Source organism: Pteropus vampyrus, unplaced genomic scaffold (genome assembly GCF_000151845.1).
Source record: "Pteropus vampyrus isolate Shadow unplaced genomic scaffold, Pvam_2.0 Scaffold146, whole genome shotgun sequence".
In the NCBI taxonomy this organism is placed as follows: domain Eukaryota; kingdom Metazoa; phylum Chordata; class Mammalia; order Chiroptera; family Pteropodidae; genus Pteropus; species Pteropus vampyrus.
This window is the reverse complement of record NW_011888927.1, coordinates 4629805-4647904: the sequence shown is the minus strand read 5'-3', so window position 1 is coordinate 4647904 and position 18100 is coordinate 4629805. Positions and strand designations below refer to the sequence as shown.

General features: G+C 36.6%; 1 protein-coding gene across 2 annotated transcripts in view; it reads right to left on the bottom strand.

Moving 5' to 3' along the window:
- ANKRD44 (ankyrin repeat domain 44) overlaps window positions 1-18100 on the bottom strand; it is a 183062-nt gene that overhangs the window by 76347 nt on the left and 88615 nt on the right. Inside the window, exons 9-14 of one of the 2 annotated variants that reach the window (XM_023535992.1) lie at window positions 16971-17085; window positions 8369-8451; window positions 7168-7285; window positions 5118-5186; window positions 2660-2800; window positions 1076-1156 (exon numbers count right to left, since the gene is read on the bottom strand). In XM_023535992.1, the coding sequence (XP_023391760.1) occupies window positions 1076-1156; window positions 2660-2800; window positions 5118-5186; window positions 7168-7285; window positions 8369-8451; window positions 16971-17085 (607 nt within the window). The remainder of the gene's footprint in view (window positions 1-1075; window positions 1157-2659; window positions 2801-5117; window positions 5187-7167; window positions 7286-8368; window positions 8452-16970; window positions 17086-18100) is intronic. The other variant, XM_011369231.2, reaches the window with a different exon arrangement.

The following is an 18100-nucleotide window of genomic DNA, read 5'->3' as shown; positions in this document are numbered from 1 at the left end:
ATTTTAATTTTGGAATATTAGGGCAAAACCTTGCTTGTTCTGCTTTATTCTCAGTTGTGTTTCCTGTCCCCACACTGGTAACAGTTAAAGTTATGTCCCACAACCCGCCCTGCAGCCACATTTTCTAACTTTACCCTTCTAACTTCTATATACAACTTTTAACTGTGTGCTATGGTTTAGACATGGGAGGGGCGCCCAGTGGATGGTAGGAAGGTCCTAGAGTGGACACAGCATTCAGGTTCCAGAGAAACTGGTTCCTCTGACAACTAGAGAAGAGAAGAAACAAGTTAAGAACTATGCGTGCACAGACTCTTAGGGCACTATATCCACTAGGTCCCACAGAGACAGGACACAAAACATGGGCACCTTTTATTCAACACTTATTGAACACCAACTACATGCTGGTTACTGCACTGAGCAGCACAAGTCTATCACTGCGACATGTATTGCAGGAAGGACTCTCAGAGGAGAAAGCATTAGATCTTCCCATGTACCCACACCCTGGGCGATGGCAGTCACTGTAACCCCTATCTGACAGAAGCCAGAGAAAAGCAGGTGGGCTGAGGCGGAACAGGAGCAGCTATTTGCAGGGAGCAGAGGGCTGTTTGTAAGTTGATGTGTGTGTGTGTGTGTTTGGGACAGAGGGAAGAGTACAACTGGTATATTTCACACTGAAATCTCAAAACATTTATTTTAGGATCTGCTAAACAGCTATTCCTAGCTCATAAAAGGGGAGCCTACGGCTCTGAGAGGAGTTTTAATATGTTGCCTGAGGCACGCAATTCATGGCCAAGTCAGAAATGATATTTAGAATGCCTGGTCTCCAAAACTGCTGACCAGTCACGGTGATGGTCATGTCAAAACCTACAAATTTAGAAAGAGTTCTCTATGATAAGATAGCATAATTGAAAGATGCATTAAAAGAAGTTTCTTCTTCATTAAAAATGTGTTCACATCACTTTCTCAAGATCCCAAGTAAAACACTAAAACGGTGAGGCTGGCCCACACGGTAACCCAGAGAAGCAGACAAAGCATCAGTAACTGCACTCTGTGCTTGAGCTGAAAAGTAACTTACAATGCAGCTTCCTTTTCCTTCAGCTCTCTGGCTCTTTCAAGTTCTTCTGAATTTTCATGGGCATTTCCTAAGGTAGTCTTACTTCTCAGCATAGGAAAAAGGAAAACAATTATAATTAATTTTTTTTTAATGGCAAAGTTGCTAATGATTTTGGTGCAGTTTAAATCTCAATGGCCTTTTTCCCCCACCCCAAAAGAAGTAAGCACTACTGAGTTTTCACTGAGGATATACTTGGTTCTCTCCAGTGCTATCCAGTAAATCTATTCTCTCCCAAGGAAGCCAATTAAGAACGTGACTATCCTAAAACTTCCACCCAGGTATCAGTGATTAAGACAACGATTAAGTTGTCTACCCTTCCATAAATATCCTAAACTCCTCAAGTAAAAAGGAGGCAATTTAGCTTAAACTTCTGACTCCATCGCATTCTTTGCTGTCTCCTTGCCAGTTCGGCATCTCACATATTAACGAAGTCCTAGTCACCCCTCATCTGAAGAACAATTGTTCTGCATCCAGGATTCCTTTTCCAGCTCTTAACGGATGAAGTATATTTGTTCCCCTACTCTATTCCAAGTGAATAGCATATAGCCTGGCACATAACAGATACTCAATAAATGTTTGTTGAATTACCTGCATGGCTATTGAATTCTGAATGCTACATCTGACTTGCCAATATCATACAAACGTGAAGGGGAAAACAAGCAAGGTTTCCCAAACTACAGAAATATAGATCATAATCTACTAAGATCATTTTGTAAGATCAATTTAGTGGGTTGCGATCAATAGGGGTTTTTTTTTTTTAATAAAATAAAAGAGAAAATAGCAGAATGTATTACATGTAGTAAAAGTAAATATGGTTTTATGAAATTTTTGTTTCCATTTTACATATACATAATTAAAACATACATATGTGACTGTGTGTCCTGGATCATAATATAAAATGTACTTCTTTCTGTGAGTCACTGTTTGAAAGTCACTGGTCTGCAAGTCAAACTGTGCGTACCTCTCCCACCTTTCCCCTCTTTAAATGGTTCACTTGTTTCCGCTTTACATTTCTAGCCACCTAGAATCCAACTTCAGGAGCTAGAGGAGGGCAACCAACTTCCCCTCCTCTAGCTCCTGAAAGAGCACAAGTTTGAAACAATAGTGCCTATTTTATACATATGGATGCCATATTTGAAGGCTACTGGGATCATGTATAGATGGATATTTTTAACGCATGACATATATTAGCAAATGTAAGTTTTATAGTAAGTGAAGCATTTAAGTGGTGATAATGAAAACTGCAGTGTATGACAAAATAAATTACAATAGATTTTGAATGAACTGAAAATCTGGGCTTGACAGCTCCACTTGGCATTTGACCCCAAAACAGAGAAGTAATTGTGCAGCGACATGTAATGATCGCACATAAAGAGAGCAGAATGGGAAAACTGGGGTTAGGGATGAAGCAATTCTAACTCCTTTCGGTCTGAGTGAGAGAGATTCTTTAGTCACACTTTCCATAAGGCAGAATGGAGAAACTTAGCAAATTCTCCCCCTCTCTGGCCCTACCCCCAGAGGAAACAGTAATAAGGCTGTTCTTACTTTCTATCCATGTCTGATGCAGCAGCATAGTGCAAAGCTGTCCGTCCCCAGTCATCTGTTTCATTAACGTTGGCCCCTGTGGTCACTAATGTCTCAATACAGTGGAAATGACAATTCGCAGCTGCATAGTGCAAAGGGGTCCTGGAAAACAAACAGCAATTTATTACTCCACTCAGTCTGAAAAACAGACCCATCATCAGCTCTAGCACTGACAGCAGTATTCCCATTGGTGTGGAAAACTCTTCATCTCTCAGAGTTTGGAGGCCAAGGGATGTGCCTTCCTTTGACTTTGTAAATTGGAACTGTAACTACAGAAACAGTGGCTGTTTTACTTCAGGCCATCCACTGGAAGCTCTATCCTTTCTTTTCATTCCTCGTATCTATCCTGGTTCAGGTCTACATTCTGCCCATTTAGACTATTGCAATAAAATTCCTATTTACTTCCTTAGTGCTAATCAAACTTCCACTGAATTTCTAGTTGTTATGAATGAAGAACTGGGTTTTCTAAGCTCCAATACCCACATATGATAATCCTGTCCTAAAATCTTTGGTCCTCCTCACTGAACAAAGCCTTGATTCCTTAGGCTGGAATTGAAGACCTTCCCAATCTGGTCCCAATCAACCTTTATGGAGTACCTCTCTCTCCACTGGATGAGCACATTATTGAATCCAAACTAAATGACTGGAGGTTTCCCCTATCATTTCCACATCTCCACTTTTGCCCATGTTTTTTTCTTCCCTGGAATGCCCCTTCCTGAACAACTTCCAGTCATCAAAACCCCACTCATCTTCAAGTCCAGAAGTTCTTTCTTCTGTGTGAGATTGTTTAGCTCCTGTCTAGGCCTCTCTTGAGCTTCCATCACATATTGCTTTGATTTTCGCTACTGACGGTATCTCATCTTCCTCATTGAAATATAAGCTCCTTGAGGGTAGGGATGTAGGTTAATGGGAGGAACGATGACCAAAGAATCAGAAGCCCTCGGTGCTGATCTGAGCAGATCTGCAAGCTGGACCCATTCACATCCCCTCTCTGGGCCTGAGCTTCCTCATCTTTATTTCAGTAAGGACCTTTGAGCAGCTGTTCCCTAAGGTCCATTCTAGGTCTAAAATTCCATGTACATGTATCACTCATTTAGGTTTCCTGGGCTCAGCTTCCTTATCAGTTAAAAAGGATCATAAGCATCACCATATACCTCATAGAGTTACTTTGGGAAACCAAGTAACATTTAGAAAACACCTTTTAAAAGGCAAGGTAGTGCAGAATTATAAAGTAATGTGTTTTATATTACTTATTTTTAGTCCTCAATTATTCAATTATTTATCTGGTGTTTCTAGCCAATTTCTAGGGAATAATAATCAAACAGAATGCTAGAAATAAAGTAACTTTATTTCAAGAAGTATTTATCAACTTTCAAGTACAACTATTTTATATTTTATTGTCAATTTATGGTACTTTTATGAGTTGATCTTCTCCTCTTTGGTCAAAAAAAAAAAGAAATTATAAATATTTTACATATTGGACTGTTTCTGCTTTAATTAATTAGACCAAAAATTATTAGTTATCAACTATGTGGCAGAGTCTGGAGCTAAAAAGAAAACGAGGCCCAGTCATTGTCCTCAGGAGACCCATAGCCAGATAAGGAGAGAGACAAGGAAATGGAGTCCACTTGAGCAGCGTGATGTGTGCTGAAGTCATGGAGTATGTAGGGTGCAAGGGGCACCCCATCAGAGTTGTAATGAAGTGTCATTTGACCTACTCATCTGGAAGGACGAGAGGAGCTGTGCAAGGTAGGTGGGTAAGAGAAGAAATTTGTAGCGATTCTAAGAACCAGGGTGCATGTGGAGAAAATGAGTAGGGAGATGCTATATAAAAAATAAATAAATAATTTAATTTAATGTAACTAAAAAAAAATGTGTGTGTACACACACACACATTCCAGTTAGTATTGTGGCATGATTTAGCTATGCAAAGGAATAAGGTAAGAAAATTCTATAACTCATCCCAATAGCCAAAGGGGCTACTGGCGGTGGTGGTAATGTGTATGTATTTTAACATTATAAACATGTCTAAAGATTTATCCCAAGATGAAATGTTCAATAAATATAATAAAATGCTCCAGATTTTGTGACCAAATTCTAAGTTAGGAGGGCTAAACTGTTCCACTTTGCTACAAACAGAAGTTTCTAAACTATATCCATGTAGGAGATTTAAAAAAAAAAAAAAATGGAAAGAGAAGATAGACAATTGGCACTTCTAAACAGAATCTGTGAGAGATGTTTTCCTTGGGGCTTATGCCTGCTCTGCTGGCATTTCACTACAATAAGAGATTTCCTTCTGAGGACAGAATCTCCCCAGCTAGCTTCCCTGTTTACCATTTCAATGTAACATAACTTCCAGATGGACTACTCCTGGTTCCTTCTATTTAGGCATTTGAAGCAGAGTTCCCTGTTTACATACCTCCCACATTTGTCCTTTTTATGGAAATCCGCTCCGCTGCTCTGCAAGAGTTTTATACATTCCACATTACTGGAAAGACAGGGAAAACATCATTAAGATGGTAGAGGTCGATTGCCAGGCCATCTTCAGAAAGAGCTATTTTCTGCAGAGTGCAGGTGAAGATGAAATGATAGCTCCAGCTTTAAATTCTGCTAACACAAAAATTACTGAACATATTAATGTAATACCATATTAAGGACCTAACGTCCTTAAATTCTTTTTTCAAAGCTAATAAATCTATACATAAAAGATCTTGATAAAACATTTTCAATTCCATAACTAAGGAATTTTATGATTATTACATGATGAAACTTTTCAGTGATGATTTCATTGTTTATCTTAAAATTTTTTCAGAACCATCAAGAGTTTATAAAACAAGGTTTTAAACCTATAATAATTTCATGTCACCTTCAAACAATGAACCAGAGTGGATGAGCATTACCTTTTATCACAGCAGAATGAATTCAACGTGAAAACCATTTTCGACCCAGACTCTCCTTAATGAAAAATAAAACAGCTGCATTTCCCTGTCTTTGTAATCTGGGTAAATGAATGTGCAGAATCAAGGCCGAAAATGATATAATGGAGCATAGTGATCTTCCAAAGCTTCTTTGTCATTTGCAGAAGCAATAAATCATATTTAGTAGAGAAAAAAGGACCTATTGAAGTGAATTTTCCTATTGAAGGGCATGTAGCTAAATATTAATTCTCATAGCAGTTTCAGACATGAATCCCAAATGGTGTGTTGTCACTTTCTGTATAGGTCTGATATTTTTTTAAATGTGGACATAAAAAGAGACGATCATCCATCATTGTTCTGAACTTGAGATGCTAAGAAGTGGCCTAGGATTTACTGCTTTATTATTATTTAAATAAGAAAAATGATCTCATTAATGACAATCCTGTGCAGGGCTATCCCCATCCCACGTCCACCCTTCATAGCCACCTTTCTCAGAGAACAAGCTGTTTTGGTCATAAAACATAAGAACTTTCTGAGGCCTTTATGTATTGAGGTAGTGTGCCAGTTGATGATATAAAGCCCCTGTCCTTACTGAATGAAGGATCAAAGGCAGAGACAGATCCCAGTTGTGTAGCTCATGAAACTCATGTGATGTGGGGGATGAGGTGGGGAGAAGGAGATTCTTTAAAAAAAATAGTACAAAATTATGAATATAAAACTAAATATAAGACTTCGGAAAGAACTATGCAAATAAAGGGCCCAAAAACTTCATAGTCAATCCGCCTCTGATAAAGAGATAATGGCTCTGGTAACATACCAAAGGTAAATGGAGAAGCGCTGCTGTTCCTTAGGACTAGGAAATTGATTAAGAACTAATACCTCACCCAAACAGGTTCATTTGAGAGATGATTAGTCAGTGTGTGGTCATACAGCAACAATATATTGATCAGAGTCTTAATCTAACCACTGATATGAAAAAGAGTATCTGATGAAAAATTCTCTTTACAATTTAAAAAAAGACAAGGATTCAATCACTTTGTCCTATCCTTTGAGTTTTCTTAACCATTGCTCACATTTAACCATTATAAAGATCAGTTTTGAAATATGGACTATAAAAAAAATGTCTATAAATGAACATGAATTCACTCAATCTTGGATTCCTTTGATCATCACCCATCTACCAGGAACAAAAAGGAAAATCTTAAGAACAAATCCCAAATTATTTCTTTTCGATGGAGGGAGTACCAAGTAGATGCATATTCTATAGGCTGAAAATCTATAATTTAAAAAAAAAAATAGAAAGAAAAGAAAATAAAGAGAGAAGAAAACAAAATAAAAATATTTTCTATATGAGGTGGGATAAAATTTTTTTTTGGAAGAACAAAAATGCAAGTAATTTGGATATGCAGCATGGTGATATTTGGTTTTGGTGGAAATGATTCTTACTCATTTTACTAAGGAAATTGTCTTTGATTCTTAGACAACTTAAATGAATTAAGATGAATTTGTAATTAAGTCATAAAATAACAACTAAAATTACTAACTACTCACCCTCCTGCAGCAGCAGCATGAAGGCACGTTCTTCCAAATTTATCTGGGGTGTCTATTTCAAAGCCTGCAGACAGCACGTGCTCATTACTAAACAAGGATACTATGCTATACTTTTGTCCTAGTTAAACCACAAGAAACATTGCAGAGACAGAAAAATCAGTTAGTAGAAAAACCAGAATGCAAGCAATTGTAGTCAGAAAGAGGTTGTCATGGAAACGAATGGTAACTGCTCAAGCTTGGCAATTTTATAGGAAGAACCGTGAAGTCAAGAAGAATTTATTTTCACATTCAGCTATGGATGAACCACAGTCCCATATTTCAATCCCAGGATAGAAATTTATGAAACCAATTTGAGATAAGTAGGGCAATAGATAGGCAGACAGAACACATGGAGAAAACATGGAAGGCAAAGGAGTAATCTTAACATGCTGGAATAGATATTTTCTTAAGTGTATTATTAGCTTTCAGTTGGTTTAAGATTTGGGAAATGTACTTTCATGCAGGGATTATTTTTAAACATGCCAAAAGCAATGAAAGCAGAATCAACCAAAGGTAAAGTACTTAAGGGAAAAAATGCCTCTGGAATATCTTTTGAATTAATTCATAAACAATCTTTGCCTTGCAGATCTCTATCATGTTTGAAAGCTAGGAACTTCTTAATACATGGAGGTTGGCAGAAGCAGTGATAAGAAAAATTAGCAAAGCTTCAAACCAGAAGGAATTTCTTGGTTCCAAATAGGCTCACATTAAAAAAATAAAAATTAAACCTAGTTGGAAGAGATCAACTGTAATAATTTTTTCAGAGCCCACAGAGTGAGAAGGTAACACATTTTCTATTGTCAAAATGTGGAGGATTTGGTCTTTTTCCTTTATTGAAAAATATTAAATGGTAAGCCACCATTTTAGCCTCTAAGATGCTTTCTCTGTATATGACAAACTTCCTGTAAGGTATGGCCATCCCTGCCTGCCTCTCACACTGGATCATCCAAGCTTTAACTTGAAAAACAGACAAGACTCATTCATGGACGGGAATACTGACATTTCAACAGCTCCAGCACCAAGGACTGCTGGGAGCTGTTCCTAGAGCAGGTAATGAATGACATGAAGCATAGGCAGCCACTCACTCTGATCAGACACCTGAAGCTATATGGCTCACTTACAGGACACATTAAGCCTCATCTGTGGTAATGGAGTTACTTACCTGATGATAACAACTTCCTGCAGCAGTCAGAGTGAGCATTTAGGGCAGCTAAATGTAAGGGAAACATACTATGGATTCCACACCTGAGGGGGGAAAAAAAACCAGAGCAGCTCATGGTAACACAACTCAAAACACATACAGAAGGACAATTATCTTTCTAGAAGTTCTCTGATGAGAATTAAATCCGTGACACCTAGCTAGGACTCTTGGCTGAAATAATTTTGTAACCCTTCCACTCGAGAAATAATTATGTGATCATTTTCTACCTTAAAATAATAAAGTCCTGGACCTAAATCAGAATTAAAAGTCCGTAACAATAGAGGTATATATTTTTAAGAAAATGTTTCACATAAACATTATGTGACTCTTTACATAATTTAAATTTAAATTAATTTCCCTTCCTTTTTTCATTCAGGTTAGCAATTTGATGTCTTCATTCATTCATTCATTCGCCTATTCCATACTTCCTAAGAATCAGATACTATGCTAAATGCTGTAGGTAACAAAATACACACTCGACTTTGATAAGCAACTTATTTTATTCCTTGAATTAACAAATATGTGTTATTGATTTTTATGTGCTAAGCACTTTGCTTAATAACGGCTGTATTATTGAAAATAAAATTTTAGATGAGAATAAAAACTGTTTACTTTTTGCAGGTAAAATTTCACCTTTCTAATAAACTTCTATAATACACATGAATCCACATCAGGATACCAGTCACAAAAACACAGTTGGGAGTAATAAACATTATCTTGCACATATTTCATAAATCTAGCATATCCGTCCTAACATTATTACAGAAAGAATCCACGAAAAGACTTCTTAGACCGATCTCCCACTATAACAATCCCCAGGATGATCGCTTAAGGGACAGGCAGTCTTCAGATGGCAGCGCCTTTTGCCTTCAGAATTAAATCCTCCTCCTCTTGCTCATCACCTCTCCTCAAACAAGGACCCAAAGTGTGCTGAATTGCAGTTCACAACAAACTGCATCATCAGGAGATTCCTGTGTACTTCTAAGCATTTATAATGTTAGTAATAATTTCTCATAATATCTCATTATATTCAAAGAATATATTTCAGATTTTGTAAATCCTCTGCATAACACAAGCAAGTATGTCTATTTATACCTGCAGTTTTCATTACTTAAGTTTCTTCTCTGGCACAAAGAGGCCCATTTTTAGATTCTATGCTTCATTAAAAAATATATATGATTTGACTTTATTAAGTTTTGGATATATAAATTTTATTTGCTATCTCAAAAGTTATTATGATGTGTGTAAATGTGTGAAAGTATATGCATATCCACAGACATTTCATGGTATTCAGTGTTCTGCAAGATTTGCTCTCTCTTTTCATGGAAACTTCTGTTTACTGGGGTTTTTGTTCAGTCTCCCCTCTGTTCATTTTTCTTTCCCTATATGGAGATTTCCAACCCAGTGTATATAATAGCCGGCATCCATCAAGAGATGCAATTTGCCCATCTTCCGGGCAGTGTCATGTGGAGAACTGCTTGTAATTGCCTCTCTCATCATTTATGAAAAAAAAAATCTGAAAAGCAATTGCATCAGTGACATCCTTGATGCTCATGAAAAGGAAGAGGGAGTTGGAGGATGGGAGAGAAGCTTTTCTATTTATGCTGCTATTTATATTGTTCCCTCTTGATGCCAGTGAAATAGTAATTTTTAAAAGTGTATAACATGTTTCAAAAGCTTCTTATTAAATGAAACTTTAAGCTAAGGAGCTTTTACCTAACCATTTTATTTATTTTGGGCTGTTAAGGCAAAAATATATGATTAATTATCTCTGGACATTTGCAAGAGGAAAATGGATAGAATATTTTTTGGATAGTTTTAAGTTCTTGAAAGAACATGCCTGAAACCAAGGGCTGATTGCTTAAGATTTCTTTAAGTCTTCTTCATTCTACATCTATCTATCTATCTATCTATCTATCTATCTATCTATCTATAGATATAGATATAGATATACACACACACATACAATTTAATTATATATATAAAATAAATATACATAAATATGTAAAATGTTAAAATAAAAATATATTAAAATAGAAATATTTTAAATTTTGATACATGATACATTATATTTATATATACATATACATGGATACATGTGTATATCCCCATTATATACATATGTAATATACATGTTATGTATACTATATATTTTATAAAGATAGATAAAAATATTTATATAAAATAGTATAAGTAACTGAATTAGTGAAAACAGCATCAAACTCTATAAGAAACCAATTAGGAAAACATAAAAAGTATAAGTGATAGTATATAGGCAACAGTATTGTAACATATTCCATAAACTTCATTATCAAGATCTCTAATCGACCTTACTACTTAACACCATTGTCTTTAGATAATTCATCACACTGTATATTAGCTAATTATGTAAATTTTTTGCCGTTACTTATAAACCTGAGAAGATAAGGAAGGCAGAACTACTCTAAAAGGTCTAGCAAAAATTCTGTTTGATATATATTTTTCATTACATTGTTAATAAACAGTCACTACTTCAGTGTAGGTTCTGAAAGCATATTAATTTGGACTCACGGAGTGGCATTTGAATGTGAATATGCTGCTATGTTTCAAATAGGAAAACTTAGTATCAGGCCGAGATTCGAAAGAAAATAAAAGTAGAATTCAGATTCTCTGAATTGCCTCAGAAATGATTCATGCATTTCAAAATGAAATTACTCCTTTATTGTTATAAAATAAGACTGCTTATAAAGGAAGCATCATAAAACCTTTAGCAGGAAAATTAGGGTTTGGCTGCCTTAGTCAAATAAAAAGCATCGCTTTTACATCATCAGGTATACATCAAGGAAGATCAAGAGATAAAGATGTCAGATAACACTAAACTTAACAATGCATAAATTACAGGAAAGAGGAGACCAATTCCAGTTAAATGCTACATTTATTTGACCAGACATAAAATTAATGGAACACATTTGTATTAGCTATTTCTAATTTAGCTGTTAGTTGGCATCTCCTATCCAGTTATTTCAGAATAAATGAGGTCAGAATAAATTGTAGACAGCTATCAGAGGTGAGGAAAGGGCTTTCGCACATTAGAATATCAGTTCTTTTAAGCTTTCCCTTTGACATCAGAGAGACATGGCTGTCTCTTCCCACATCCAGTCTTTTCTAGAGATTCTCCTTAGGCTGTCTGGTACACAACACTGTGGTTAAGGTAATGGGTCAGAAAGTTTAGGTTTGAGTTCTAGCTTTGCTATTTGCTCGCTATTTGCTCTTTGGCAAGTACACAATAGTTCCCTCATCCAGAAAATAAAGATAACAACTGTGTCGTGCTTAAAGAGCAATCATAAGGATTAATTATGCTAAATAGAGGGTCCGGCCTTCGGTTAGCCTTTATCACACATATTAGTATTATTATTGCCTTTGCAATTATTACTAGCTTAGTTGTGTAATCAGCAGTCAGTTTTGAAGCTGTAATCAGGTTGTACCTCTTAAAAATCAGGTGTGTGCTTCCTTAAAAGCTAAGAATAAATTGTAATCAGCTACCATTTCTGTTACTTTTCTACAGTTCAAAATCCTTTACTATAATGATCTCACAACTTTCTGAGGGAAGGTGGAAATTGTTTAATTTTGACCACTAAGTGGGCAAGACAGAAACATTTGATGAATTGTGATCATCAAATGATTTTAAGATTCTTACTCAATTAATCAACTCAAATAAAAATATCAATTTATTATTAATTTTATCTATGTCATTCCAAGTATTTATCATGCACTCCTATGTTATAGCATTTGGATATAACTGACAACAGTGAAGGCTAGTCCTTGCTATTTGCAGCCTGCAGACATTTTTGGTGGTTTCTTTTGACTTACGTCCAAAAATTAACAAGGTTTATAAGGCCCTTTCTGGTTCTAGCTGTTGCTTAACCTACGTGTATTCCAAAATCTCAGTGAACTTCTGTCCATTCTTCCTGGAGGAACCAGGCTCTGTCCTGTCCCAGGCTTTTCATATGCAGGTCCCTCCACCTGAAATTCTCTTCTCTTTCTTTCCTGCTTCTTTTCTCCTTTCTCAAACAAATCAGTGCATGTCTGGAGGTCACTGAAAATATCTTTGAGTTTTCAAGAGTCCTCTGTGAAAATCTTTAAATTGTCTTTTCCTTTTGATGATAATCTAAAGCAACTGGCACAAAGGCATATTTTGTTTCCTCTGAATGACCATCTTATCATTATATACTTCTGCCAAATTTCAGCACTCGTCTATGTATTTAGGATCCTATAGTGCTGTGGAGTACTACTTTAATTGGCTAGGGCCAATAAGAATAAAATAAAGGTGTGCTTAACAGACAAATGATGTCTGAACCTAGGGAGGGCCAATGATAATGCAATACAGTGAGCCTTCTGTATGCACAAAATTTGACAATCATTTGAATAAAGGACTTTGTGCTGTGTGACGAGTCCACTGTCTCACCACTTTTGTTTAAGCCACTGCAAAACCTCCACTCTTACAGCATATACTAAACTCTAAAGAGTTAGTACTTTAGCCACCAATACCATAATCCCATGCAAATGGTGATTAATTTTGGCAAAATGTGGACTATCACATCATCCATCACATGGCATGACAGCAAGCCTCGTGCTTTGGAGCTGAGGCTCCAGATCCAAGCTGTTGAGGGTGGAGTCCCATTTCCACCCTTCACTAGCTCTGTGATCTTGGGCAGGTAACTGAACCTCTCTGTGCCTCATTTACTTAACCCGTAGGATGGTGATAGGCATGGGTAAACACTTGTGAATGTGGCTACTATTGATTGTTAATGTTTTTGATTTATTGATTAATATATCAAATCATAAAGAATTTCTATCTAGTCTTATGTTTGTACATATTCAGGTAACATTATAATAAAAATAATTTAAGTCTCTAATTGGGATCTATAAGACTCAATACCATAACCTCACTAATGGCTACTCATCCTAGAGTCTCCATCACTCCTACCAGAATTCCGCTCTGGCCTTGCTATGTCTCAGATATATTTTCACATATTTCAGTGGTACCCGGCAATTGTATTGGCATCACACATACATGATTGCAATTGCTTATTTAACTCTTGCCCCCAAAGGATAATAAATGTTTTTGAGGGCAGGGATCTCTGTAACCCCCAAACCTGACGCAGTAGGTGACACATAACAAGCCTTTAACAAACATTTAGTGAATGAATGAATGTCAGATCCAGTTATCTGCATAACTACAATTTCCCTAAATCTGCTGTAGTTGAGGCAGAAAAAATAGTGCAAGCATAATTGGTAAGGTGAAGACAAAGTAAAATCCTAGAGACAAGTGCTCCAAACCTCAAAAAATTAAAGAAGAAAAACGAAAGGGCTTTGTTGAAGTGTCAACATAAAGTTTTATGAGCACTGAGTCAAGTTGCAGAAAATGGTCCAACGAAATTCAGAGAAGCAAAGAAAAATAATAAAGAACATGCAATCGAAGCCTGAGGATAGTATTCAAATAACTTCATAAGAAAGAAATGACCACAAAACTTGTCATATAGAGATCTTTTAAAATACATTGGGCCATGTTGTTTATGAATGAAGGTGGGTTATTTTCATAAATGTTATTTGTTTACTTATTTATAGAAGGAAAGGCCTACTTTTCTCCTTGTCGACAAGCTACCCTACATAGATCTACAAAGAGCTGAGAGAACAGTGATTTTCTGGGGCCTTTAATAAGATTAATCTTCTCCAACTTTCCTCCCCCTCATTTTGGTATTTCCCCTCAGGTGATTTCCTTTCCCATACACCACACACACACACACACACACACACACACACACACACACACACACACACACACACACACACACAACACGCTGCCCAATGAACCACTGTTACTGAAGGGAGCGTTCTTATTCCCAAATGTGGCTCTTTGAGGCTGGGACAATGTTTACCTACTTGGTGTTCCCAGGACACACAGCACAGACAATGGTGAAAAAAGGCTACTTGAACAACGATGCCATTTCTAAGGCACTGGTGCAAATGCCACATGGTGCTATTTACATAAGCTGAAGGCAAAATAATTATGAAGAAAGAAACTTTGTACTTATTGAGTTAAACACATTTCTTGTAAATTTTAAGTATTGGGCCCAGTTTATCTTTATCCCTCAGATTCAAATCTGAAAGAAAATCAGAAATTCATGGTTGTTTGGCTAAAATTCCCCAAGTAACCAAGAGTTGAAAGAAAAATACCACTGAAAATATTAACACGTCACAGGTGAAGCTGGTCTGTGCCTAGATATTTTCCTTCTGCTTAATAAACACTGAGCGTTTATGATCTCAGGCTTTGGGTAGCCATTATCTGGTTGGGAACTTTAGAATCTGATAAGATCCTAGTAAACGGCTGTTCCTACAAAATGAGCTGCTGCTTTTAGCTTCAACATTCCAGTCAATAAGGTCTTTTGGCTTGAAGCAGAAACTTTCTCTTCTGAAAGGAGACATCCACTGCTCTTACTATTTGTCAGCACGTTTCTCCTCTGTCCACTCTCAGCCATGTCCTAAGCTCGAGCCCTCATCTTTTCTTCTCTGGGCATTTGCAAGAGGCTGCCAGGTGTTTCTAGTCTGGACCACCTCCAATATGTCTGGCCTGCTGTCAGAGTGATCTTTTACAGAAATGGGATCATTAGACATGACCTACTCTGCACCCATTTATAATTCTTGAACAGCTTCTTAATGCCTCGGAATAGAATCCAACTCCTTAGCAGGACATGCAAGATCTTTCAAGACGTGACTCTTCCTGCCTTTCCACCTCATTTCTTTCTACTCCCTTGCTCACATCATCTAATCCAGCCTTAGGAATCTGCTTTCAACAATTCACATGTTTGTGCTTTGTAAATACTGTCCCTCTTCTTGCCATATCCTTCCTTACTTTCCCCTCTATCTTTTAACCTCATACAATTCTGTCTACCTGGCAAACTCCTATCTATCCTTCCTTTTGCTGAAATGTCACCTCTTCTGCAAAACCCAGAGACTCGGTGTTTCCCTAACTGTTCTCACGGCCTGGTCCAAACCTCTATCATAGCAAACCTCGTAAAACTGCAGTCATTTGCTCTTGGTCTTATCTCACCACTAGACTGGGATCCCACAAGGTCACTGACACCCACCACACCTTCCTGGACTATTTAAATTTTGGCTTATTCTCAAGCAATTCTTCAATCCCGTTGTACAAAATTGGCAAATAAAATAAAATTCCTACACTGCCCTCATATTGTTCTTCTCCTGAAAATCTAATTATTGTTACCCATAGTCTGTGATCAAGGCTAAACTCTTTTTCCAGGAATTCAAGGCCTTCATTCATTCACTAGGTAATAAAATAATAGTTAACATTTACTGATAGCTTACTATGTGCTAGGCATTGTTCAAAGAGCTTTTAATGTGGATTATCTTGTTTAAAAACCTTAGCAGGTGTATTTATATAACTCATACTCATACAGATCTTAACCAATACTAGAGAGCTTTACTAGTCATTAAGTCCTTTAATCTTCATAACGAACCTATGGGTAAGTACTATTATTATTCCCATTTTTCAAGTGATGAAACCAAAGCACAGAGATATTGAGCAGTGGGCTCAAGGTCACACAGTTCACAAGCAAGGTGGCGTGGATTGGAGCCTAGGTAGTGCCCGTGAAACCCTGGGCTCTCACCTGGTGACCTGATACTGACTCTGGGTAGAGCATGGCACCATCCCACACCCTCTGCTCTATCAGGCTAAGCTCTTCTCAGAATTGTACTCTCTTCACATTTTGTTCCTGCTTCCCTCACCTCTTAGGATTTCCACCGCCCTCTGCTTTACTCAAATAATTCTCGTTCTCCAAAGCCCACTTAAAACTCACTTCTCCTTGAAGGCTTTTCTGAAAACTTTGGCCTCCTGCGAGTTCTCTCCTTCCTAGCCACACTCTGTGACATATATTGTCTATACCAAACATTTTGCCCCTTAAGTCCTATTTCATTTAGAACTTTATTATATACTATCTTGCATGGTTCTGTGTCTTAAGAAGGCCTTGAGCCTCCAACACAATTGTGACCTCCTTGAAGGCACCGAACAGGTAACTTAGGTCTGAAATTTCCCAAAGTACCCCACATTGTGACAGACTGTACAGAGATTTTATATATTCTTGTCGAAGTGTAAAATGAAGCATATTTACTCGATTGTAGCCTATAATTATATATTAAAATTAAGCAGGCAACCTGAATAAATTCTGAATTTGCCCACTTATGTTTTATTTTTCCTGCTTAACTTACATTGAACACAAGAAAGAACAGAATATTAGAAAGCAGAATTAGGAATAAAGTTCAAGTCTCCTTAATTAAAATCACTGGACTTGGCCTCTTTCTGAGGAAGCTGAAAAATAAAATTGGTTCTTCCTTGCATCTGTCATTAAAAGTCACTTAATTTAGTTCAAATTTAATTTGTGTTTAGCCTAATGTTACAGAGCCACCTTAACCTGGATAAATGAGAACGGTCTACTGCATGGCAGAATCCCCTTGGTAGTATTCCCACATGTGGCAATTATTCCACCGTATTTTTGCAGTAACCTACTTGGCTGTGTCAGCTCCACTCGTTATGAGGGTGTTAATCAAAAGCTCATGACCGTATCTTGCAGCCACATGGAGAGGAGTGTTGCCATCTTTATCCACACAGTCGATTTCACCTCCTGGAAGACATTTTTTAATACAGGATGACATAAGGATTCAGGTTGATTCAGATACTACATTCTATGCTACTCATTCATGTTGATCAATGTTGATTTCTTTTCCACTCTGCATGCATCTCTGCTCTTAAGTAGAAGAATGCTTGTCAAGGGGACAAGTCACCATCTGAAGTAGGAGTATTATTAAATCTGCACAGAGGGAAGTCTACTAGAAATGCTTTTGAAAAATCTTTTCATATTGTCTTATTTAAGAATCTAAAATCTTACAACTAGATTCCTGCTCTTAAGGAACATATAATCAAATTCCATAAAATGTAATTCTGAAGATGTAATCAATTTTAATTTTACCTGCTGAATTAAAGACTTATGTAAACCTTATACTATAGCATAAGAACCAAAAGGAATAGAGAGTTCAGAAAAATATTTTAAGTAGTTTTATTATCTAGTTTAAAATACAGTGAGTAAAAGCATAAACTATGAAATGAAAATTCTGTATTTATAAAAATTATCCATAGTCCACATCAATCATCCATTGTCCACAATAAGGTAGTATTTTCATCTATTGTATTTTTTGCCTTATTTTTCCCCAACTTGTAATTTTACTACATTTCTTTCTCTCCTTTCCATATGTATGTAAATATAATTAGTCTATTTATTCATGTATTTGAGCAAACATTTTTAAAAAGCTTAGACGTCATGACTTTCACCCCTAAGAACAAAGACACTCTCCCACATAACCATAATTTCATCACGACACCCAAGAAAATTAAAATTGATATAATAAATTTAGGTAATACAGTGCATATTCCATTTTTCTCCAATTGTCTCAAAAATGTGCTTTATAGCTTTTTTTTTTCAATTCAGGATCTAATCAAAGATTCTGTTAGCATTTAGTTGTCATGTCTCTTTAGTTTCCTTTAATCTAAAACAATCTTTTTCCTATTTACTTAATAGTCTCTTGTGTCATTGATATTTTTGGAGGCCAAGACAGGAGTCATGCAGAATGCCATGCATTCTG